Raw genomic sequence first — 25,655 nt, 5'->3', positions numbered from 1 at the left:
ACCAGGTCATGTGCATTGGTTTTCCTACAATGACCAAATACAGGCTGTTGGTGATTTTAATTCTGTTTCTCCATTTCTTATTTTGAACGATTTAAAATTGAATAACAACACTTGAGTGAAGTCCTTAATAAATGTTACAGCATCTTCCTGTTTTTCCAGCAGCTTTGCCCACTCTTCAGCAATTTAACTTCCAAACCCAAATCTTCAGTACCCAGTAGAATAAAAAAATGACACTACCTTTCCCTTATTTTCCAGTTTTCTTTTCTTTGTAGAGGAAATATATGGACATTTCATTTGATGTAAAAGTATATGCCAATGTGTTGTGGTAGTCTGAAGTAACTGGAATTGCTCCAAAGATAAATCTGATTCAGCTGCAGCTAAGAATCTTTGTTTGTGAATGTATACTTCGCTGTAGTGTATTGGTTCACCCCAGTTATCTTTAGAATTAGTAGTAATGTCTCACTATTAAACATGTAACTCACTATTCAGTGACTTCACAGCACAATGAATTTTCCTGCTATCGTTATCCAGCAATGTCCCATGGTACACACAGCCAAAATGTCCTGTGTAAAAAAATGAGCAATATTAGCTTTAAGAAGTAAAATTAGCTTTCTGGTATTTTCCACTGGGTAGCAATTACAGTGTAAGAAAGTGATCACACTCCATTTCTGTCCAATTCCCAACACTTGTAATGTATATTTCCTAAGTAACACATAAAACCATTACATAAAACCACCATTGCATAAAATCACCATTACATAAAACCACCATTACATAAAATGAAAACTCTATTTGCAGCATAATTGGTATTTCTTGACCTAAATGGAGAGTATAAATAATGACAAGGCTGGCGCCACAAATATTTCATGTTCTTGTAATCACTATGCACACAAAACCCATGTCAGCCCATTCCCACCATCTTCTCCTGTGACGTAGATGTCAAAGGAGAGCACCTGGAAGGCACAGGCAGCAGTTAGGAGCCGACATGACCACTGGATTGGTGGTTCCCAGTGATCTGCAAGACCATGCTAAGTGGTACACTGGACTGTACGGACTCGATGCATCTGATGTGTCTGATGGAAAGGACAGCCACTCCGGGCTAACAGTCTCTTAAGGTCTTGCTATTCCATGGAAAATGTTGAATGTTAAAAATGATGTGTTGGCCGTGGATGGTTTGGGAGTTGCTCTACAGGTCACAGACTGATGACACCACTTGGCAGTTTTCTCTACGGCCTAGTTCCAAGTGTAAAATATCACTAAAAGATCATGAGCAAAATTTGCCTTCTTTCTCATGGTCTAAGCAGTGAAATGAACTGCCAGGGACACAGAAATCCTGTGCTTTCCTGCCGAGCAAATGATGTAGGCTACCAAAACCTACTATGAGAAGTCAGGTTAACCAGTTTGGGAAACTGTGAAGTGTGAGCTCCAGGCTCATGCATTAATTTCTCCAAATCAAATTATGTACATGTAGTTGTGGCTTTCTTTCACAGATAAACTGTTTGCCAGACACTTTTAAAATACTAATATTTGCAGTTAGAAAGTAAAATATTTTTTTTCTTAAGTGTGAGTTCTACAGAGAACAAGACTATCTGATATATTCTACTATGTTCCAGTCCTAAGCTCTGGTCAGAGCTCAGTTGGCTTTGCTTTTGGCTTGAGGTAAAATTAATCCAAAGTTTGTTTTATAAAAGCAACTAAAATCCCATCAGACCACAGATTGCTTGGAGCCTGGGCACAAATCCTAAAGCTTGGATTGGGTGTGTCTAAAATATTTTGGGGTTTGGCCCATTTCTAGTTAGAAAGGAGAAAATTTAAAACGGTTAATTATCTTGGTGTCATTCCAGATATTTTTCAACATTTAAAAAATGGGAAATTACTTGGAGTTTTCCAAAACAAAAAAGAAAAGAAAAAGGCCCACCCTTGCTTTGGGGATGATGAAGTATAATACATAGAATTGAAACACACTGACTGTTTGTTTGATTTGTGACTTTTCCTGCAGAAGAGGCATTAAGAATATAATTTATAGCAAATTTTTTATCAGTATCTTGATACTCAACAAGAGACCTCTCATGCGTGATCTGTAGAAATACTAAAAATCCAGTTTGTACTTTGGTTACTAATATGTACTCAATCATACAGAGTTTGATAAATGTCTGTAACAGAAATACTGCCTTGGACTATGAAAGGTGAAGGGAACTTGCTTACAAAGATGTAGAGGAATAGGAGCGATGAGAGAAATTTAGAAAAATAGGAGACCTGCTAAATCAGGGACAAAACTAAGGGAAAGTGAATCAGGAGCTACATATTTCTGCAACTGGCATGAGGGAGGAATGAGGAGGAATGAAGAGCATTTGCTGTGAGGAAACAAGCAGAAAATTCCTCAGAGCTGGTGGAAACTTGTGGAGGGAAAAGGGGTGTGGGCATTTCACGTGGGCCACGGGGACTTTCACTGTATACACTAATGACTGCAGGAGTCTCCTGTGTCATGTAGCAATCCCGACAGATAATGGGCTCCAAGTTTAAGGTCACTTGTGTTCCTGCCTCAGCATCCCCTGCCATTTAGGTATGTGCCTTAGGTTTCACGTAATATCCTGCGGCAGATTCACTCCCATACCACAACCTCATGGATCAGAAGCCTGGCTGAGCTTTCTGTAGCCTGGAAAAGGATGAGATTGAGGCAGCTGGTGGGGGACCATCAAGTCCATGAGTTCAAAAGAGCTTCATTAGTTGGTAGACTCCTTTCTCCTGATGGTGTCTTCTCCAACTGATCAAATGCACTGACTTCAAAGGAAAGCCCCTTCATTACCGCTTGATTCAGTGCATGAGATGCAATGCTATAAGAGGTAAAAATCTTGAAAAATCTTTGTAGACAGCTTATTCAGAATGGTTTATAATAAATGGGTGTGCAAAAAGAAGAGCAGTTTGCAAGGTAAGAGTTGCAGTACCCACCTCTTCCTATTACTTCGCTGAAGTGCACAATCAGACTGTCGGCACCAATAACCACATGCTGCACTTCTTTGACCAGGTCAGGATTTAAGGCACTGATGTCAATGTGGACATTAGTTTGGAGAAGTGGACTGGCTAAATCTGAGTCTCCGCTAGACAGAATCGGAGAGAGGTCAGAGTGAGGATACTGGGCAGGTCTGCATGATCCATTCTGAGACATGCTTGGAAACTGATCTGCAAGATGAACAGAAACTATTACAATCCTTTCAAACTTCTCCTTGAAAAATGAAGAGTTTTATTGCATTGGTAAGCAAGGCTTGATTTTATCAGTTTGGAAGTGGCTTGGCTTTACGGAAGTTTTGGTCACAAAGGGAAAATGAAAATACGCATTGGTAATCTGCCAACCTCCAGGAAAACCATGTCACTAGAAACTTATGCTTGTCTCAGCTCTACTTTTAAGAAAGTAAATGGCAAAATTTCCACTTTTCTGAGGGGATAGAATGAAGCCTTGTCACTTCTTGCCAAATAGAGGTTATAGCATTTCTAGTAAATGGAAGTAACAAGAGTAAAACAGAAAAATGACAGCAATATGGGAGGAGGAGGTAGTGAACAATTAAAAACATGAAACCTTCTATTATTGTCATGTTCTGATTTGGTAGGGAACTTAACACTTCATGAAGGTTTCCAAAGTGCTGGTGACTAGCTATATTTATCCAATGGTAAATATTCAACCAGGGAAATGCCTAGAGGTGATTCATTTCCTGTAACTGCTGAAGATAATACAGTTGGTGCTACTCATGAAAATAACATGAGCCATCTGATATAGCAGAAACTAAAATATTTCAGTAAGTCCAGGAGTATCTATTTGAGATTTTTTTTTTAATCAACAGCATGTTGTTCAGGTATTTCAAATTGGTTTTGTTTAAAATCTTTTCCCTAGTATTTTGTGTGATTTCAGTCTGGAATTATTTCAGTGGCGTCAATGAGCTGAACTTAGTCCAGAGCCAAAAACAAAAAAAAGGAAAGTAAATTTACCAACAAAAATGATCATGTATTTTATTACAATAAGTAAAAGATATTGTATAGACATTCTTTATTTATTTCTGCATAAAACCTGTGGAATTTTTATAAAGTGCTTTTATCACTCTGGGTCCTGAGAAATATTCTGTTATTTTATCTAGGAGTAAAAATACCAACTCCTACACTAACAAATGAATTTATTTGTAACTAAGGGCAGATACCTATTTAATAAACACAGTAAAATAATCTAGCCATGGCTGCAAAATAATTTTTGAAGCTGCTAAATGTAAACCTGCACGTTTTCTAATGTTTCTTTTATTTTATTCTTTGATAATATTGACATAAACATTTCTATGGGAACATTAGATGAACATCCCCTTCTTGAATGCACTCTCAACTGTGCTTTGCCAGTACACAGTGACCTCAGGACCACTGTGGATTTGCCTTCCACCAAGGATCTTGGCATAGTTTTGTCTCATATACTGCTTTCGCTTCTAACCAGTGTCACAGGCTTTCCTTTCCCTTTGGAAATATTTCAATCAAGAAACTTCCTGTATGGGCTGGTGGCAGCAATTAAAGAACGATATGGGAAGCTGGGAACAGGCCTGTCTCTCAAATATCTCTGTGACTGGGGCTTGCAAAAGTGGAATAAATATTTGGAGTTATTTCTATTGCATAGTATACAGCAGCACTAGAAATAGTGCAAGACTATGTCTATACCAAGACTAACAAATATCTGTGACACCTCACACACCATAATGTGGTAACTCCTAATAGATAAAGGCTCTTTAATGGTAATCACAGAACATGGTCTCCACATGTGTTAAAGGAGGTGTTCAGCCTAGCATGGTATTATAAGTGTAGCAGACTGCTCTTCTAAAGAATTCCCACTTTAAAATCATATTATACGGCACAAAAATATATTCAGCAGAGGATTATTCTTCCTCGAGACTGGCATAATGGTGCACATGGACCTCCATTCAATTTGTCACAGTCTTCATATCCTTTTAGCTTAATTTTTTAAATTAACATTTCTGCATTATACAGTGTCCCATTTTACAGGAGGGGCATTAACAGACAAAAGAATATCAGTTTACAAAACTACATGGCCGTTGTTGGGCCAACAGAACTGCTTTATTATAACTGTAGGAAGTCACTGAGACACACTAAACCTACAGCCACTTGATGTTATCCTTAAAATCAGTCTTTTCAGAGTAGATTTGTGCATGGTGTGATGGATCTTATGACAACACAGAAACACTATATACACTAGCTCCTAATAACTTGTGGAGCATATTTATAGAGAGTATTGTATTGTATTTTATTTATTCCTTCAACGTGAATAAAAGTAAAAATCCTTTGCACCTTAATCTTGGGAAGCACTTGAGAAGCTCAGGTAAAATAGCAAGCCTGCGAACACATGAGACTCCCAAAAATGCAGACACAAACAAATCAGATGAGAAACTGAAATTAGAATACTGATCAAAATAGCTATCATCTGAAGACACATGAAAATCAAGATGTATAAAATATCCTACATACAGATTCCTAATAGAGGCGTACCTTCTAGAAAAGTTGATCTGTAGTCTACAGATTCGCTTGAAACCATTTCTGTTGTTGGACTTACACTCCTTGCACTCACCAGCCTGTCCAGGTGAGGAGTGTGCACTCTGCCATCATAACGAACTAGGTCGCTTCCCAGATCTGAAAGGGGAGGAGAAAGAAATATTAGAAAACCCTCATGTTTTCGGTATGCCAATATTGATTTATCTATCTATTTAAATTTAGATGTTCTGCTCTGCTGGGAAGAGGATCAGGTTGTTACTGTGGCAGATGTGTAGGACTTGAGCTGTTTTTACAGTGCAAGATTTTTTGCAAAAAAATCTTGTGTTGAAGACCCACTCTTAGCCATACCGGAAGATCAAAGACAGATTTGAAGACCCCAAGGCCAGCTTCATGGGCTGTGATACTGCATCAGGACAAGAGTTGGTTATACACCAGCTCCCCTTCTCCTCCCACCTTACATAGTGTGGCAGCTCCCACTGGAAGGAAACCCAGACACAGGGGCCAGAGAAGAACCAGAGTCTGAGCAAGTTCCTGATTTGGGGTGAAGAGAGACCAGGAGACTGCAGTGCTCTGTGTCTTGCACAACTCAGGCACAGCCTGGAGGAATGAAAGGCAACTGGATGAAGCTGAAGTACTTGTGATTCCATGCATGTCATTGACTCTTCCATGTCATCCCCTCTTCCAAAGCTGATTAGGGAAGAGAAGTTACTAAGTTTTCCTAATAGCTCAGAGTTCCTCCGAAATCCTTCTGCTTAAGGCATAATATGGCCCTTCACCCAGCTCAGGCTCTTGCCAAGCACTGAAATGCAAATAAACATTGGGACTGGATTGTGAAACCTCTGCTGACAGGTTACAACAGGGTAGTGCATGACAGTTAAGCAAAGCATAGAATTATACCAATTTTTAAAATCTAAGATATAATAATGGAATTATTTTATGGGATTGACTATGATGGACCTTTAATTTGTTTCTTCTTCCTTCTCCAGAAGAAAACCACCAAAAAGATAAAGATTAAGACTAATGTTGAAAGAATTCCAGCAATTAGTCCCGTGAAATTCTGATCTTGCTGGATCAGCACTTTTCCGATAACTGTTGACAAAACTTCTTGCTTCCACTGAAATAACAAAGAAAAAAAATAGTGTAATGATTTCCAAAGACAAGCAAGAACTAGATTATTAGTACTAAAGTATGAGCTGATATGTCCCGTATGTATTAAATCTTGATTTTGTGATGCTGTACTGTGATAAGACACTGGGAGTGGAGAAATTGTCATATTGGTGAACATGAAAACAAATCTACATGTTTAATATTCATTTCTCACCTTCAAGAGCTCTGGTAGTGACACAGCTCTATATTTGATACACGACACACACAGCATGTAGTCACATGCACTCTGGATAACAGGGTTCCACTGTTACCAGATGCTAATTCAAAATGTTAAATTCATACTTTTACCCATATGGTGCACAGAATGGGCCTATGGATACACAGGCTGAGATGTACATTGAAAAAAATAGCCCAGCTAGTCTTTAATGTGTGTCCTTCTGGCATATATGTGCTGTAGCATCAAACTCACTCTCTTGTTGACAGCATGCTTGCATTTTAGTTCCCAAGGTCACGTGAGCCTGTCCCTTGCCAGCTTCTAGCTTGCTGACAGTTTAAAGAAACAAAACAAAACAAAAAAAAAAAAACCGCAAAAATCAACAACCGAACAAACACCAAGCAGCTAACAGGGAAAAACTGTTTTAGGTCACACAGCACTAGCTCAGTCAGTTGGAATGCATTTGGCCATCTTTTCTCTTCCTCCTGTGGAATTTATCCCTCTGGGTACTGTAATGATGGATTTGCCCGTCAAAAGAGCAAATTTTCTTCTTCGCTGGGCAGACTACAATTTCTGAGTCTCCTTGCCAGTAAACAAGCAGAAACCTTATTTAACCCCTTTATGTTTTGTTCTTTTCTATGCATGAAACATATCACACATATCTGTTTCTTAGTGGTTAAGAAAATATCACATCGAATGCAGTGTTAGTCCTGGTTGCATATGCAAAAATACAACATATTAACTGAATGCAACCTGTGCACAAGTATTATATGAAACTAGGCACTTAGAAGTCTGGGAGACATACACCAAAAGGAGAGCTGCATCTCATTTTATAGTTTGCCTGATGTATCCAAGAAAATTCATACTTACTTAAAAAAAGAAATTAATATTAAAATAAATTACTAGTTACCATATTAATAAATTAAATTAGTTATTACTATTTATTTAGATTGCAGTAGCACATAGGAATATCATTCACAGTCCAGGGTCCTGTTGAGATGAATGCCATAAAGACAAAGAAAAATAGATGTCCCTGCTTCAAAGAGTTTACATAGACTTTGATCCTAACCACAATTACATGACTAGCAAAGTCTCCACTGTTTTCAGTGAATCAGTGTGCAGTTTCATAGTTTAAAGGTAATCTCATTCCAATTTCCTTTTTTTATATATTTAAAAAAATACAAGTGTATTAAAAGATTTATGTCTTATTCTATAAATCAGTATGTCTACAATTTAAATTTGCAGTAGCACACTGAGTGACTCTAATGAGACCACCTTTAAAGCAATGACTGAAACATTTCCTAAGTGTCTTCTTGTTACAAAAAGAATTGAAATGAAATTATAAAATGCAGACAAAAAAGAAAATCTTTCAGGAAAGATTTGATCCTCTTGACTGCAGCAGAATTTTTTGTTGAAAAAAGGGCTTGTGAGTTCCAAACAAAAACTACTCCATTATAGCTTCTCATTCTTCCCCACATTTCCTCCTGTGTTTGGATTAATAACTATAATTTTATTTCTGTGCTTAGTTCAGGTCCTACTTTGTGCCTAAGGCTCCAGAAAGTTTCTCTACAAACAGGTAATAACAACAATGATGATCACATTTATTTTAAAATAGCTGATATTATTTGAATTTCCATCCCAAACAAACAGGGATAGAGATATCCCTGTAAGCACAGGCTTAGGCTTAAATTTTATTTAGGCTTAAAGTTTATTGGTTCAATAGTTACACTGTGAATGATAATAAAAATGGCATTAATGTCTCGTGTGTGGTGTAGTTGCCTCACCTCTATATTTAGCTCACTGTTGGATTTCAGGAGATCGCTGGGAACTGTACAAAGAATTGATTCTGACTGCAGGAGAAGGTTTTCGCAGCTTTTATTTCCAACTTTTAGCACCTCGCCTTTAACAGCTTCTGAATCAATATAATTTCCCTTGGAAAAAAAAAATCGATTTCATATTACATAACCATCTCATGAAAGTTAAGTAGTTACAAGCTTGGAAAATGTTTTTAATAGAAAATAAATTTTGAAATAAAAGACTAATGAGAATTTACACTGTCCTGTCAATATGCATGTATAGGGTTATTTCATGTAAATGGGACTTTGACAGACAGGCCAGTGTAGCATGGTAAAGTTTATAGATAAAATCTGCTGTCACTACCACTCACACAGCTCATACACACTTCTAAAAATGTAAATGTCTGAGGGATTAATCCTGTTGGTCCTGTTTAGATTTTTGCATAATTTGTGCAAGAAAGGACACATTATGTAATGCTGTTGTTTACACAAAACTGGCATTATATTATCCACAAGCTAAAGGCATCTCAAACATTTGGTTTTGCAAGTGGTTATGGTAGCAGAAGTGAAGCTTTCAAAATGAAGTAATTAATTATAATCATACATAAGTCTGTTAAAATCATGTTCCACAGACCAAAAAGGAAAAATCTTGGTAAAGATGAGAGCATGAAAAGTACACTTCTTACTTAGAAAACCTGCTCTCACATCCCAGACTTGGATGAAAAATTATTCCTTCTGATATTGTGACAGTAGACTCCAAAGGCCAAGTTTAGGATCTTTTGTGCTCAGGAGTGCATCTCTATTTAAGAAGCTGCCCCAGCCCATGTACAGCCCAGCTAAAGATGAAAGAAGAGGCATATTAAGTGGGATTAGAAGGGGAGAAGGGAGTATGGGACTAATACAGGCTATTTATATGGGCTGGATCTGGGAGTTTTCCATGAGAAGGGAGGAAGGCACCACAGCTGACACCACTGTGAAGCCTTGTATATAAGAAAAAAACCAAGAATCCCATTCTGAGGGGCAAAAAATAATCTTACTTTGGCATATGTTTTAGATCTGCTGCAGAATGAGACTGAATCCTGGGAAAATTGTAATAAATATATAGGAGGGCCAGTTTAATGTCCTATTTTGATGGCAAAGCCACACCCCAGGTAAATGCTTTTTAATTGCTGGCCATAAAAATCCATTTGCACTCTATCTTCTGTCTAGTTGAAGCCATTCTGTTTTGTATTAAGTAAGAAAATATTCCTGGGCCAGGGACCATGTGAATGCTTATTGCTTATTGGTATGGAGACTTGTGGCAGATTGTGAGCCATTCATGTTCAAATCTTTCCTCTGAATTATCCACCTCAAAAGATTTGAATTTAATTCTTCCATCTTCAGGATAAATATATCATCCTAGAGAGTGTGGTTGAGTGGTCTGGTTGAGTGGTCTTTTCTTCTACACCAAAGCTGATGTTTTCTCCACCAAAACTGATGGAAAAATGGAAAAAAAAAAAATCATACTTATGTTTCCTAAGGTGGTCCTTAGGCAGTTATAAAGATGGTAGCTTTTACTTACTACTATGACTATTAGGTTACCATTAATACATTATAGTTTCAAATATATTCACTATGATAATCTAAATATATTAAGAGTTTCAAAACTCTTTCAACAGTGGTTTTGCTTTTCTCAGGATAACAGAATTTGACTACAATTTTAAGAAAAGGAGAAAACTGGCTCCTGTGAGAACTGGAAAAAAAGATTTCCTCTTTTCAAATGTGTATTACCCCCTTCTTGGTGAGCAATGCCCTTGAACGCAAGCAGGAGAAGTTAATTACTGTACTGGGTAGCTGTTGCAACCCAATCTGATAGCACAACCACCTCACAACTTTAGAGAGATGGGAATAACTTGGGTAGAAGTCTAAAAGCAGCAGAAGAACTTCAAACTAAGGTGTGGAAATTTTGAGATTGGTGTCAGAAGCATTTTTGAGGCTTCTAAGCAGAGTGAGAAGGTTGACTTGGGAAAAATGAGGAATTACTGCAGAGGTTCCTCTTCAGCTTGCTCGAAAATACCAGTTTCCATATTGGTCTCTTTTGGACCAGGTATTGAGAGTAACAATTTCCTATGTGATGTGAAAGAAGATTGACAATAGAGTGGCCTATAAATAGACAAGAAGATTTCCTTAAGATTGTCTCATAAAGAACATGTTGTGCTGGCTTAAGAATAGAGTAGACAATTCAGTAAGTCTTGTCCTACTCTGAGTTTTAAGACAGAAGTGCCAGAGCACAGCCAGGATCTCATGTGCTGTGTAGCATGTCAGTTGTTACACATTGAATCACAACTGTGCTATGTATTTCTCTGGTGGAAGATTAATATTTATAAATACACTTTAGTTACTGCTGGCCCATGCCTAGGTCTCCTCTGGAATAATGCACAGAGTCCCTGCACCAGCTCAGAAAACAGTCACAACTCCAGAACAGGCCAAGCCTCTGTGCTAACTGAAAAAAGATGCTTTTCTTATTTATTTGTTGCTTAGTTTGTTGGGTTTTTTTTTTGTTTCACAGCTAGGATGCTCTGGGCTGTCAGCGGCCCAGCTTGCAGGTCTGGATCAGTGGCTTCTGGGGGAGGCAGCAAGTGGACTCTGTCCTTTTCAGCAGACTCAGCAGTGAAACACCAGAATTTCTCCTGCCCTGATGTCTTTCCATGTTGGCAGGAGATGGGAGCACTTCTGAAGTGGTGTCTTCATGGTGTTGAAGCAGAGAGTTTTCTCAAGCCACTCTATCATGACTCCTCTGACTGGGGCATGGTGGGCACTAAGAGACTTGAAAGAGCCACGTACTTGGCAGAGGAAGACAGTGATAATGTGGGACGTTGAGAGGCTGGCACTGAAGACAAGGACGACTGGCATTTGTGGCACACAGTGCCCTGACTGTGTTTTAAATAGAAAACCTAACGTTTTCTTGTGTATAACATTTTCTTACAAAAACATCTTGTGGTCATCAGGGGAAACCAAACAGAACATTTCAGTCAGTACCCACTGTCATTTGATGAAAGCCAAATATGTCACACTAGATTAGTTAGATTGAAAAACTTGTGATAAAAGCTCCCTCCGCCCCTCTGAAACTAATTAAGAGAGAGATAAAAGAACTTTGGTTTGGTAGAACAGACTGTTCACTGAAGCATGCTGCCATTTAATTTCATGCTGAGCTTGCTTAATTACTGCACAAAATATGATCATGAGGCATGTAAACTTGTGTGTGTGTATTTTTGAATGTGGGTATGGGGCGAGGGAAAAGTGTTGCCAATATGGCTTGTAATGCTCTTTTGGCTTCTGACTATAATTTATGAAAGTTGTCTCACTGTTTTGATAGAAGCACCCCACTATAACTAATTCTATTTGGAGGAAGATGTTAAATTGGTGCCTGTTCCTGCTTCATTCTAGGAGACCAGCTTTCACTAATACTATTCTCCAGCTGGTTGTCAGGAAATAACCAGGACATTAGGCTTAGGAGACATCTGCCTTGGGTGCTATCACTATGGGTCAATACTATAAAATTGTGACTTTGGTCAGTTGTCACTATGACAGCCCTCAGCCAGCCTTTCTTATTTAAATGTTTTTTTCCCAGCAATAAACAGCACCAGAGATTTCTTCAGGGAGAATAAAAGACTTAACAAAGTAGAGAGTTAAAAAAACCAACTAATTTTTGACACTCAGTGTCTCTGAAGATTATGGAGCAAGTCCTCCATTTGAAGCATTTCCAGGCAGAGGAAGGACAAGAACACAATTGGGAACAGCCAGCACAGGTTTCCCAAGAGTGTATTTTGCCTGACCTTCTATGCAGACAGGACTGGCTCTCTGGACGAAAGGAGAGCATTGGACAAGGAGACCTTGGTTTTAGCAAGTTTTGCAACACAATCTCTCTTAGCAATGAAAAAAACTTCGGATGTTATGGACTGGATGGGTGGCCTATAACATGAGTAAAAAACTGATTGGAAAGAGATCAAATCTTCATTTGTCAATGGCTGACACTTGCACCAATACTACTTAAAATCTTTATTGACAACTTGGACAAAAGGATAGGATGCACTGTCTCTGAGCTTTCAGATGGTATCAAACTTTGGAAAATAACTGATATACAGGACCATAATGTGAAATTAGACTGCAGTATGCCACTTCAGTAATGAAGGCTCAGCACACATTTTAGCAGCAGCAGCAAAGCCAGTGGATTGAAGGTGATTGTTCTGCTCTGGTCAGGACTTGTGAAGCCATACCTTGAGAATCATGTCAAGTTTTGAACCCCATAGAAAAAGAGAGATACTGACAAACTGGAAGAAGTACAGAAGAGGGTCACGGAAGAGGGGGGGAGCTCAAGCATAAGACACAAAATGCAAGACTAGTGGAGCTGAGTGTCTTAAAGCTGTAGAATCTCCATTCTTGGAGATTTTCAAACTCATTTACACAAAGCCATAGGCATGCTGACCTAATTTTTAATTTTGCCCTGTTTTGAGCAATGGGGTTAGGCCATGAAGACCTCCAGAGGTTCCTTCCAATCTACATTATTCTGAGATTTTTCTCAAATTAGTCCTCTTTCCAACTGGTTGATATGCATGACCTGGAAAATACTGGAAAACACTGCTGTCATTGCACAGAGGCGCTGAGCCATGCAGCAGCTGTATATTCCCAGATCTCTGTTGACCCGCACACCAGAAGTCTTTCTAGCGTTTCTCCATAACTGAACAAGAGAATTGCTCTGCATTGAGGAAGGAGTGATTGTATGGTCAAGAGCTCCAAGTAGAAAAAGCAATGTAAAAAGTAAAAATCAGACCAATTATTCTTTGGTATTTGCCAAAAACACTTTGCAGAGATGGATTAATATTCAGAGCTTGACTGGAACTCAGCATGGCTGACAGGAACTCTGAAGTAATCCTGATGTCTTGCAGCCCAGAAGTTGGCCCACTGGATCATCTTGGAGTCAAAGACCTTAAAGCCCCTTAAAGCCCCTTAAGGGGCTTCAAGATTTCTCCATTGTGATGGGGGAGAAGTTTTGGCTTACAGAGCTATGCAGGAGTGACACAAAGAGATGACCCAAGCATTAAGACTGATTGTCTTCCATAAAACATTTTTATCAATTATATTTTATATAAATTATAGATATGTATGTAAATAACATATAAATACCAATAAATTTTCAGAAGCATTCATTTTAAACTAGAAATACCCATATTTATAGCTTTTCTATTTAATACTCTAACTCAAAAAAAACTAGATTTCAAGAAATTGGACTCTCACAGAAGGGATTTAACTTTCTCAGCAGCACTGTAGTAGAGAGCAACCTGTGCTTTGAGGGCCCCGAATTCCTAAGAGATGCTTCTCAGTGCTGTGTAGGCTATTCTCATTGCTCTTTGAAGAGGCATTCAGCATCAACTTTGCATTTTTCATGGATCCATAAATATTTAGGCTACAGCAGTGACTGATCCTCATGAGCGACTTTGTGCACAGGCCAGAGTTTCCCTCAGCTCAAGAGAACCAAAGAAGCCAGACCACATCTTTTGTGAGGAAGGATACAAAACCATGTGCCAGTAAGAGCCAGGGCTCACGCGCAGACCACATACTCCAGGTTCTGGGCTGCTGGCCATGTTTAATCCTGAACTGGTGGTGCAGCTTATTGCAATCAGAAGCTGATGCAGCGTGGTCGTCCCATGAGGAAAAGGAAAGCCCCTCTCCCACTTGACCTGATGACACCAACCACCCTGGTACATGTGTCTTTGTTTTCAGCTCTGCATCTGTTAAATTGTGACAACTGGGCTCGGGTGAATGCAGTACTGAACACAGTGCTCTCTCTGCCCTCGCTTCCTTGGGGCTTCCTTTATTTCATCAAAACGTCTGTTCCACGCTGTGTTGCTGATGTGCACTTAAGAATAATTGAAAAACTTATTTCAGCATTTCTTACCTTAATTTCCAGAACATTTTGGTTGCCTCTTGAGATGAGCACTGTCTTTTCAAAATGCTTAAATACAGGATTATTTACGTAATCAAAATCAAAGTACAGGGAGCTGACACCATCAAAAATAAAGAACACTTTGGTTACAAAGGGTGGTTGGAGATTGAAAGCTTTCAGTGAAGGTGTTGTACAGCAGATTATCTCTGAGCTAGAGCGATGGCTACATGCCTATAAGAAAAAAAAGAGGTAATTGCAGTATGTACATGCACAGGAAGTCACTGATTAATGCAACTTTCTTTAACAATACACATATATTGAAAAAACAAACACCAAGGGTCTTGTTCTTCTTTAACCAAAGCAAAATCCTGATCAGTGCTACACAGCATTTATGCAGAGCTGGGAGAAAAGTATGAAAACTTCATGTCAATGGTGTTTGCACTCTTGTTGAGGAAATGTTCAAGTAAACAAGCTTCCTGGCCTGATTGTTCACAGCACTTTTAAAGTAAATATTTTGCAGATAATTAATGGAAAATGATTTCCAAAGCCAAGGACCATCAAGAGGCTAGCCTGGTGTACTGAGCAGCCATAGTTCAGCTTACCTAACCTGTCACAATGACTGCAACATGGATTTCTCCTTCTTCACTACCAAAGCAATAGTGAGGGAGCAGAGGACAAGGTAAAAGCCAACAACACTAACTGGAACAGTGGAAAACAGAAGTAAAGCACTGTTTACCCACAGTGCAGCTAAGTTGCTATGTTTCCAGAAAGGTACTGTGGACTCTGAGAAAGGGCTTTAGAGCCAAAGCTTCTGTGGATTCTGGGCCGAAGAAGCTCAGCAAAGTGTAGCTTCTTTCTAAAAATGTATATGTAAGGCCTCAGATGTGTGGCACTTGCTGCCTTGGTACAGAGTCATGCAAGTTCCTGCTGAGAGTGTTGACTGTGGGACATGCCTTGCACTGTATCTTGAACCAGCGGGGGTGAGATGTTTGCCCCTCACTGCAGTGCAGGAGCTGCCTGACAACAGGCATGATGCCACACTTGCCCTTCACTCTGCCACTATTCCTCATGACAGCCTACACGGAGTGTACCCCACAATCAGAACACCTTCCAGAGGATACTTTGTGCTATGGGGACATGATCCAGTACAAAATCCAGGACTCATCTAAACTGTCTTTGCACTTGACAGAGGGACAACAGCTCATCTAGAGTGGGTTTCATCCGATCCACTTTAGACAACAGCTTTAATTAGATTAACGGTGCTCTAGAAGAGTCAACTTTGTCTGGACTGTGAAGGTTTCTACAGGACTACTTTGCTTATGTCAACAGGACATCTACAAACACCTGTGGGAGGCACAGTGAGTGTTGGGCTGCACCATGCAAACTGCAGAGGGGCTTCTTTGTGATTGTATCACATACTTCTTTCTCTGTGCCTGCCTTTTATGCTGCCTACCAAGGATGTGGTTGAAGGACTTCCGGCACAAACAGAGTTGCTTCAGCTCTACAGAAGTACTGTACAAATCTGCTGTAAGTAGTCCCCTGTGCACTGTGCCCTGAGAGCAGATTAAACTTTTTCTTTCTTTAAAAACGATAAAATAGCGTGTCTGACGTGTCCCAGTAAGAATGGGGCTAAGCTCCTCGTAATCATAAATCTTACGTTTGTTCTACAAGAGATTTCCTTGGAAGGTCAACAATGCTGTTTATTATCTTTGTGCATCCAGAGAAGGCCAAAATATATATATTTCTGTTTTGTTCTTCAAATTAAATTTGTTCTCATTATAAATGCTGCCTGAAGGAGTTGTGAAATTAGTTTAAATTAATGCAATGTAATTTTGCTGTTTCAAATCAGTGACATAACCACTCAGGCTGTATCAGCTATATACCCACATTAGCTTGAAAAGTGGGATTAAATTAGTTATCTACAAATCAGGGCTCTTTGTTATCACCACAGCAATTCATGTTTCTGTGAATAATATTGTGAAAACTTGAATCTGCCAAGGGAAATATTTTCAACATTCTGAGCATTACAGTTTTAGGGCTCTTACATGTCTGTGAGCTATGAGTTTGGCACTCAGTTAAATAACTTGGTGGAGCTCTCTGTGATGCTAATGGGACTTGCATCTGTGTGTCTAACAGCCCATTGAGATTCCTAGCAGAAATTCAGAAATATTTTTGTAACCCCCATGTCAACAAGGTAAGCTGTGGGGCACAAGACAAGGCAGATTTTTGCTCCATTTGCTTACAGTATCAGACTGTTCTTTTGAATACCTTGTTATACACCACTGACCATATCTCAGGCATTGTTCTATCACACAGAGCTAGAAATTAATTTGAATTAGTATGGAAATAATAAGATGCATCATTAGTATAATGGATGATCAAGCCATTCTTTTCCATGATATATGAATATTCATTAAGATATCTATCATATTGTGTCAATTCTTAAAAAGGATTACTAAAATATATATAATTATAAAGTCAAATATGTCCCAAGTAATCATTATATTTATTTGATTAATGTAAATTCATTAGACTCTTTATCTACTGTAGAGTAGTGATGTCGCTTAAATGAATAGCAGTGGTATTCATAACTTTGTTTGTGGCTATTTATTAGAATCAGATACTTTACTTTATCAGGCTGGTCTCTGAAGCAGAAGCTTTCAGAAAATGATAAAAATCTAATAATACTCTTTGGAGGGGATGCAATGTGACTGATTGGTAAGGTCAAGAAAAATCTTATTTGCAATGCCCTTATTGGTACATGATTTGACATGACATTTTTACCTTGAAATTGGTTTTAGCAATTGAAGAATATGATGGTTTAGTTTTCAAGAAATATTGGATTGCGGATCTCTAAGAAAACCCCCCTAATTCAATCTATTGCCTTCTCAATTAAGATACTGCCTATCACCCAGCACCTTTAACTTTTATTTAATTAGGCTTTAAAGTATATTCACCTTAAAAGCTAAGCCTACATATTTCTTGTGACTATAATCTACATCTGAAGACAATGAGGAAGAAAAAATATAAAAATTATGGAGCATTTCACAAGCATAAGTAAATGCTATACCCCAAAGGGAATAATAATCCACTGCACAATGCATATGACTCATCACTTAAGGTATGTATTCTTGTTTCAGTTGTAAAATATGACCCCTGAGGCAATTAATTCAAACCTGACCTACAGAACCTGAACTTCAGTGCACAATTCAATTTTTTTTCATCTGATAGAACAACAGGAAAAGTATGAGGGAGGATCTCTGAGTTCCAGAGGTCTCCCAGCAGCTGACCCAGATTAGAGAGGGGCAGTTGGATGTGTATTACAGGATCTGCAGCTGTCAGAAAGAAGAAAATGGCCAATTTTTTCTTTCATAAAGAGTAAACTTTTGGAGTTCCAGTGAAGAATGAAAGATGAATGAAGTTAAAGGCAGACCTGGAGACTCTCCAACCATCTTTGCCAAAGGATGATTTCTCAATAGAAAGACAAGAAAATACAGGTCCAACATGAGGAGAAGCCCATTCAGAAGACTTTTCTGTGTAAAGCAGTGACACTCAAGCAGTGTATCCTGAGGGTTTTTCAGAGAATTCATGGCTTTTGCTGCCATTTCAGGTAGTACAATGAATGATCCAGATGTATTGGTAGCATTTTTATTTTAGTTGTCTTCTTGGATGAAGGCATGGGAGATGATACTTCTAGTCTATCAAATTATTGGACCAGAAGGTAGAGTAAAACCTCTCTTGCTCTTGAGTCTGAGAGCCAGCCCTTGCACAACATAACCAATACTGACTGGGAGTCCAAATTCCTCCCTGGTCTTGGGATGGTCAATGTACCTTGTAGCACTACATCCCTGGCACCCTGGTGATTTCACACAGTAGTTTTTCCCTGACATCCCCTGCTGTACTCTTTCCTTGGCAGGAGATGTGCATGAGATACAGATTTGGCACAGAAAGAAAGACAAATAGTTCCCCTTTGTGGGGGAAACTCTTCGATGGGCTTCTGTGGCAGCTTTGTGCCATGGAATCAAGACAGATAGAGGATCCAAGCCTAGGTGTCTCCAGATAGGGAGTCGTGAATATCTTTAATAATCACATACTCGCTACCCACACTTTACAGGGAATTTGTTTTATCATTATTTAATACAGCTAAGGTAGACACTCACTGCTGAATTCTAGGCATCTTCATGAATATAAGTATTGATTGCTTACAGACTTGTAAACATTGAATGAACTTTAGAGTGTTTTAAAATTCTCCTGTAAAACAGCAGGAAATGGCACCTAGCAGGGAGAAATTACAAAATGCTGAAGATCATTCAAAAGGCTACTTACTGAAGAGATAATTAAAAGTCTGTGGAAAGAGAAGATCTTGCATAGCTACAGGGTCAGTTATTGAAGGTCATGTATTAAAAAATACTTCTCCTTAGTTTTGCAGCCTTGCATATCTTGGGACATTCATTGTTAGAAAAGATTAGGCAGTGGGAATATATATCCAAATTAGTTAATAGATAGGATATAAAAAATGCTACGACAAGGCATCCCCAAATGACCACTTGTTCATTATGGGGGAATCAGTGCAAAGTACAGGCTTTCAAAGAGAAAATGTTATTCCCAAGTGCTTCAGACGCAGCAGAATCATCTAGCATGACTTAGCATATGTTCCTGATCAAACACTATTCCAAACTGTGCATTGTGGTTTTTTTACAGGCACAATGAAAGGGGGGAACGAGCTGCTTCCCTGCTTGTGTACCTCACAGAGGAACTGGATATGTGAGCAGAAGTGAGAAGGTTTCTGTATTCTTATGCATTCTCTAGAGCTCTGAGGAATTTATGTAGCACTGCCTGAATTCCTACTTTTTTCTCCCTAATCAGAACAAATGACAAAAAGAACTCATGAAATAGAAATTAAAAGGAAACACATTGCAATTATTGAAACATATGGTTCAGTACATTTTTATCACTCATTGAAATGAATTCAAAGAAGGCAAAATGTATTGACAGTGTTAACATAGAATGTAATATAAACACAATTAGTGTGAACACAGTACTGAACAATTTTAAGGAAATTTAAATAAATATAAAGAAATACTGTAAAATGGAAACAAGACATTTTTGCGCTATAGAAGAAAAATTTTCAGAAATACTAAACTACAAACAATGAAACCTGAAAAGATCAACTTAAACGTTTCTTCTATAGGGTGCTGGCATACTGCCCCCAAAACTTTTCAGTCTCAGTGAAACTGCACTTCTTATAGGAAGCTCTTCCAGAAAACCTTTTGTATCAGCTGTACCACTCACCTCTTCCACCGGGATGGAAAGAGGCAGAGAAAAGCAAATGCCCCAGCCGGTGTCTACTGGCCCTGCTCCCTGAGACTGTGGGATGCAGAGCATCCCCAACAGCTCCTGCTGTTTACAGAAATGACCCTCCACTTACACTGTGACTCCATCAGGACTCTAGGCTACAATAAAACCTGAGGATAGAGAGCTGACAGGAAAAGATGAGACCTGTTTTAAATTGGGCACCACCAGTCTTAGGCAAATGGAAAAGGGTCTGGGAGGTAGGGGAAAGAATGAGAAGAGCTCTAGGAAACAACATTTATCAGGAGAATTTGGAGTGGTTTAGTTGTTTTAACTGGAAAAGAGAAAGGTTGAATCATAATGTAGTGCAAATATATAAAATTATCAGGAGTGACTGATAATCTCTTGCTTGTATCCACAGAGGGTTAAACAAGAAGATAGGTAATTAGCCATAGGATTTGGGTTAATTATTAGAAAGAAGTCTTTCCAAACCACTAGGTAAGCAGGTAGAGCAGCTCTCTCTAAAGCTTGTTTAAGCAAGATTGTGAAAGTTCTTTCACAAGGAGCTTTAATAACAGCCTAAACAAGTTAGGCAGTGGTCTGTGTACGTTTGCTCCTGACGCAGGGAAGTGGGCCATGCTAGGCCTTTGTGGTCCCTCCCAGCTGTACTTTCCTTTGATGCTTTGGGATGTGTTTCAGTGCTGGCTTTGGTTTTCCCAAGAGCCAGAGTTTCTGAATGCTGACAAAAGCAGCTTCTTGGAGGAGGCTAGTGAGAGAAAACCGAAAAGAAAAAGGGCTTAAATAATAATTAAAAAAAAAAAAAAGACTCGTTCAGCTATCCTTTCCCAAAGTAAGGAAGCAAAAAGACATACAACCTCAGCTATAGCACTTCTTGAGCATTTTGGGTTTGGTCTGTTCAGGATAACAAACTGTTTTCTCCTTTATAAAAGGGATAGTTGTTCTGGATCCCTGCTGGAAATAGTTCCTCATTGTTGTTTATTTTTGTAATGACTGGGTGAAATGTTGGGGTTTTTTGGTATATCCCTCATGCAGAGAGCCCAGAATTTCCAGTGCAGGATGGGTAAGACTACAACCATAGGCATACTCCACCAGGAATTTCCTCAGTTACACAGTGCAGTCTTGTTTTGCCACTTACAAATCTTCCCTTTCTATCTGAGAATTAATGTTCTTCCTTGAGAAATATGCTTAAGGTAGAGAATAGTGGCAGAACAAATGGCTGCCACAAAGGCAGGGAAGGCGACTGAGGGCCAGAAGCCTTTAATTTCAATAGAGCAAAAATATATTGCTTGGGCAGTGTCAAAGTATAAAACACTCTGGATTATAATCCATTTGAGGTTATATTCCACCTTTTGTGCAGGGAGAATGAACTTGTGTACACCTGCTCATACACTGGGGCAATTTCTTAGAGGTGAGCAGTGGCAGGAGATTTGTTTGTTGGCCAATGTCAAACGCACTGCAAGGTTTGAAAAGAAAAGCAATAAAGGAGATAATTCTGACTAAGTCCATGTCTTTTTGCAACAGCAGGTTAAAAGGCAGGATGAAAGCAACACACTGTTCAAAGGTAAGGTTGCTCCCCAATATTCGGGGGGGAGAGATTAAATTCTATGGTGTTTATTGCCTGGAGTTGCCAGTCACTTTGGCCAGTGGATTTGATTCTTTAAAAATTCAGATCTTTCAAATCTGTTCAGATTCTCAGAAGTCTCAAATATTTGACAAGGTATGCAGTATTGGGTCCTGAAGAGAAGCAGTATCTCATATTCCCACAGGGGAACAGAGAAAGCAAATGAATGATCTTTAAAAAAAAAAAAAAAGAGACTGCTCAAACCCACACAAAGCAAATCTCAAGACCTGATTTACCTGATTTCAGCAATGATCTTTTTCTTCAAAATCCTTTGTGCTTAGAAATAATTATGCTCTCATCACTCAAAATCTAATAAATTTTGAGTTTGGTAGATTTCATTGAAAGGTTTTCTTTTCTGACTGATGGGTAAAGTGACTTTTTGATAACAATTAACACTGTGTTTCATTGCAAAGGAAGTGATTTTTAGATTAAAATCTGAACCCATTAAATTACAAGCCACGACTACATGCTGTGGAAATTCAGGTCCTGACACTCATCATATTATACAAATTAGGATCATGAAGAATATGATGACCTTGAAGCTATAAAAGACTGCAAATTTGCAGACATACCATTTAAAATGCATTGAACAAACCTAGGTCTAATACTTAGAATTCAATTCAGGAAACAGTGTATGATGATCATTAGAAATAAGATGAGAATATGAACAGTAAGTAGCATGTCATAAAGAGTGTAGGTCAATTTAGCTTCAGTTAGACTAAACAAACCTTACAGGATAAGAAAATGATGGAGGTACAACACAAATGTGTAGACAAAATCTTACAGAAAGCAGTTTCAGTAACACTAGGCAACAAATGCCATCTTTGCCTTATAAGAATTAAAGCAGATCACATGGTCATATCTGTATTTAGATTTAGACACTGTGTAGTGTCAACTCAGGAACAAAAAAGTAAAGGCTTAGATCTCTGACTGACCCACTGTTTAAGCAGAGGTACCCAACTGCAGGAGCCCAAACCCATCTTAAAACTTAGTTGCTGAACTTATCAAAGTTAGGACAGATTTCCCCAACAGGGATTTTGGCAATCAGAAATTCTTAAAAATAATACTTACTTTTGATTTTACATATTTACTCTTCCTCTTTCCTTGATATATATCCACAGTCACCACTTGAATATCACAGTAGTGCTGAACTTGTCATGTAATCTGATGTATCTATATTGCATTGTTCTGTGTTTAGTCACTGAATTTGTATTGTTAAATTGAAATATAAAAATCTTATTATCAGATACTGTACTAGCCTTCTTTCTTTGGAAAAGGTTCCTTGGAAACTGTTGTTTTATCCTCAGCTTAATTTCAAATTAGTTTTGAATTTTGCTTATAGAGTCTGTGCAGAAAACCCCAAAATATCAGTGGAAGCCCCAAAGTTTCAAGGAAAAAGTCAAAGTGTTTTGACTGAAAATTTGCAACCATTCACCACATCAAGATGAAAAGATAACAGATTGTCTTCTCTAAGACTGACTCACCACAGAGAAGTTCATTCCCAGTTTAGGTACAGTAATCACCATCTGAGGAAAGCACACTGAGTTCAAGTTGATTCCCTGAGCTGTGATTGTACTTCCACCACTAGGAAAAGAAAAAGAGAAGATGAGTAGGATAAATAACTGCTGTGATAATGTAATGTTAATTACAAATTATATTTTAGAGTAAATTATAACATAAAACCAGAATTAGGTATATATTGGGTAAATGCAAATACCTAACTTTGAGCAGTGAGATCATGTTTCTGGGAAACAAATTTTACATTTACTATAACAACTAATCAAAAAAGAAAACAAAAGAAAACCTGAGGTAAGCCAGGGTATAAAACAAATGTGTACATTTTAAAAGAGGTTGCATATTTGTACTTAGCATTTGCTAACTAACTTGTTTCACCTATCACTTTCATTGGTGCGGAAATTCGTGTCTGCTTTACTGCTGACGTTTTTTTGGCAAAGGCAGGTGGCTCAGATTAGAGCTACTGAGACCATAAATATGTCACTTGAAAACACACACACACTAACATACATATATATTCATAATATTTACATAGCACTGGATTTAGACTATTTTAAAATCCATTTGCTCTGCTGACTCTGCTGACTTGTCACATTAAATACTTTTCCTCAGCAATCAGTGTAATGTCCAGACACAGTATAGGAAACACACTTAGCTGTGCAGTGGGTATCTCAGCAGGACATCACAGGTAGGCTCAGCAGCAGCTAGGAGTGAAATCACAAAGAGAAAAGAGACACCCTTCCCCCTTCTCCTTCACCTCTGAAAGGAAATGATCTGCCCTCTGCAACTGCACCATAATAGAAACAATTGGCATGGCAGATAGAGATAAAAATGCAATTTCTTTTGATAGATTGCTGAGCAGCATAGCCATTCTTTGTTCATTTGTTGCTTTTCTTACAAGAAAATTTCACTCACCTAAGAAAAGATTTGGCTGGATGAATTTTTAAAACAACAGGATCTTCTCTGTATGTGAAATGGCTGCTTGTGCCTCGAATAGCCTCATCGATTTCCATTCTCACACGATATTCCTGGGGAATTTGCTGTGCTGGAGTGTAGCACTCCACAGTGCTTGCCGATATGCTGGGAGGACTGAAAACGGATTGCTTGTCACGATCATAAAACACATACTTGGTTTAAAACACTGTCCTTTACTGAGCCCCAACATTGCCTAAGCATCTGTTTGTAAAAAAAAAAGTCATTGATTTTTCTGCTGGATAATCAAATTGCAACAAGTAAGCATGACAGGAGGTAGAAATTGCAACAGCATGGCTTAGGCTCAAGATTCATCTTAATTCATTTGACTTGCACCTTGCCTGATGGAAGGTGTTGCCCTGGTACTGGTGACAACCCCATGAGCCCCTGAGCCCCGCAAAGGCAGGTTCCAGCCTGGAAAACAAGAGCACACTCCAGGATTAAGGAGAATGACTTCACCTGCTATAACCAAAGGATAATGCCTCTTTCAAATCCATACTCTCTGTTAAAAGCCTCAAGTAAAGGTTCTGGTGTGGGATGTACCAGATGCTGAGTGGAAGGCAGACGGCAAGGAGAAAGAAGGTGAAAATTCAGGAAGAGCTGGCTAAATTCAGCACATCAGCAGAGTCTCTGGGATATTCACCTTTCCCTTGCTATCATGCTGGCTGTGGAAGTCCTCCTCCTCCTACACTGAGATCAGTGGGTGAGTGGGCAGCAGGAGGATCCTGAAGTTTGAAGCACATGAAATGTGGCCACAGGGAGCAGGGCACATCAGAGACAAGGGTGGCAACTGACTGGAGAAGCAAATGTAACTCTACCACCTGGTTTCAGTGATTTGGGCTCAAGCACATCCATGGGCCATCCAAATGAGGTCGTTCTCTTAGAGTGTAAGAGATGGTCTCCAAATTAGACAAAAGGGACATTTTCCACAAATTTTGAAGCTTTCCAGGAAGGTGGGATTCGCTGTAAGGGATAGTGATTCATTCACTTGTATCTGGAAGCTTTTTAACATCTCTTAAAGGAAAAAAAGTAAACCTTGCTCTAGCTGCCCTCAGAACTGGGGAAAGCTAAACTGCTGTTTACCTAGAGAAACACCTGCCCTGAGAAATTGGTTAAGACCTGCATAGAAGTTTCCAGGCAACTTGACTAGTGAGAAAGAGGGGTGCTGGAGATGCTTACTGGGTAAGTCTCAGCTATTGTTCAATACCTACACGTCTGCCTGATGAACATCTGTATCTGAGCTGGCTGCCATCCCACCCCCGTAGTAGATGTCTCAAACAAATCATTCCCAAAAGGTTTATGTATTTGTCCATTAGTTGACCAGCTGAGATGAAGACACCAATAAATTCAACCCTAAACTATTATGGAACAGAAGTGATGAAGATCTTTTTAGTGATCAGACTTGAATATCTAAATGCTTTCCTTGATTTATTCAGACTTGGCTGATTTGATCAAGAGCACACAATAAATCATTTAGCAGTAAAGAATAAATTCCATCTTTCCTGACTCTGAGTCTGACATTAACTAATAGGCTACTGCTTCCCCATGTTCTCCACAAGTGTGAAGTTCTACCACTATGACTTTCCATAAGATGATGCTCAAATTTCAGAGGATTTGCTGGATATCCTGTTTCTGGAACATTGGGCCAGATTCTGCCCTCGT

At 38.8% G+C, this 25,655-nt stretch overlaps 1 protein-coding gene across 6 annotated transcripts in view; it reads right to left on the bottom strand.

Moving 5' to 3' along the window:
* MET (MET proto-oncogene, receptor tyrosine kinase) overlaps positions 1 to 25,655 on the bottom strand; it is an 87,766-nt gene that overhangs the window by 7,369 nt on the left and 54,742 nt on the right. For all 6 annotated transcript variants that reach the window (XM_048301882.1, XM_048301880.1, XM_048301879.1 and 3 more), the window contains 8 exons: positions 23,937 to 24,110; positions 22,991 to 23,090; positions 14,585 to 14,803; positions 8,638 to 8,784; positions 6,490 to 6,646; positions 5,530 to 5,670; positions 2,950 to 3,180; positions 483 to 563 (listed from right to left, as the gene is read on the bottom strand). In XM_048301882.1, coding sequence (XP_048157839.1) covers positions 483 to 563; positions 2,950 to 3,180; positions 5,530 to 5,670; positions 6,490 to 6,646; positions 8,638 to 8,784; positions 14,585 to 14,803; positions 22,991 to 23,090; positions 23,937 to 24,110 — 1,250 coding nt within the window. The remainder of the gene's footprint in view (positions 1 to 482; positions 564 to 2,949; positions 3,181 to 5,529; positions 5,671 to 6,489; positions 6,647 to 8,637; positions 8,785 to 14,584; positions 14,804 to 22,990; positions 23,091 to 23,936; positions 24,111 to 25,655) is intronic.

The sequence above is a fragment of the Corvus hawaiiensis genome, chromosome 4 (assembly GCF_020740725.1).
Source record: "Corvus hawaiiensis isolate bCorHaw1 chromosome 4, bCorHaw1.pri.cur, whole genome shotgun sequence".
In the NCBI taxonomy this organism is placed as follows: domain Eukaryota; kingdom Metazoa; phylum Chordata; class Aves; order Passeriformes; family Corvidae; genus Corvus; species Corvus hawaiiensis.
This window is presented reverse-complemented; position numbering and strand designations above follow the sequence as displayed.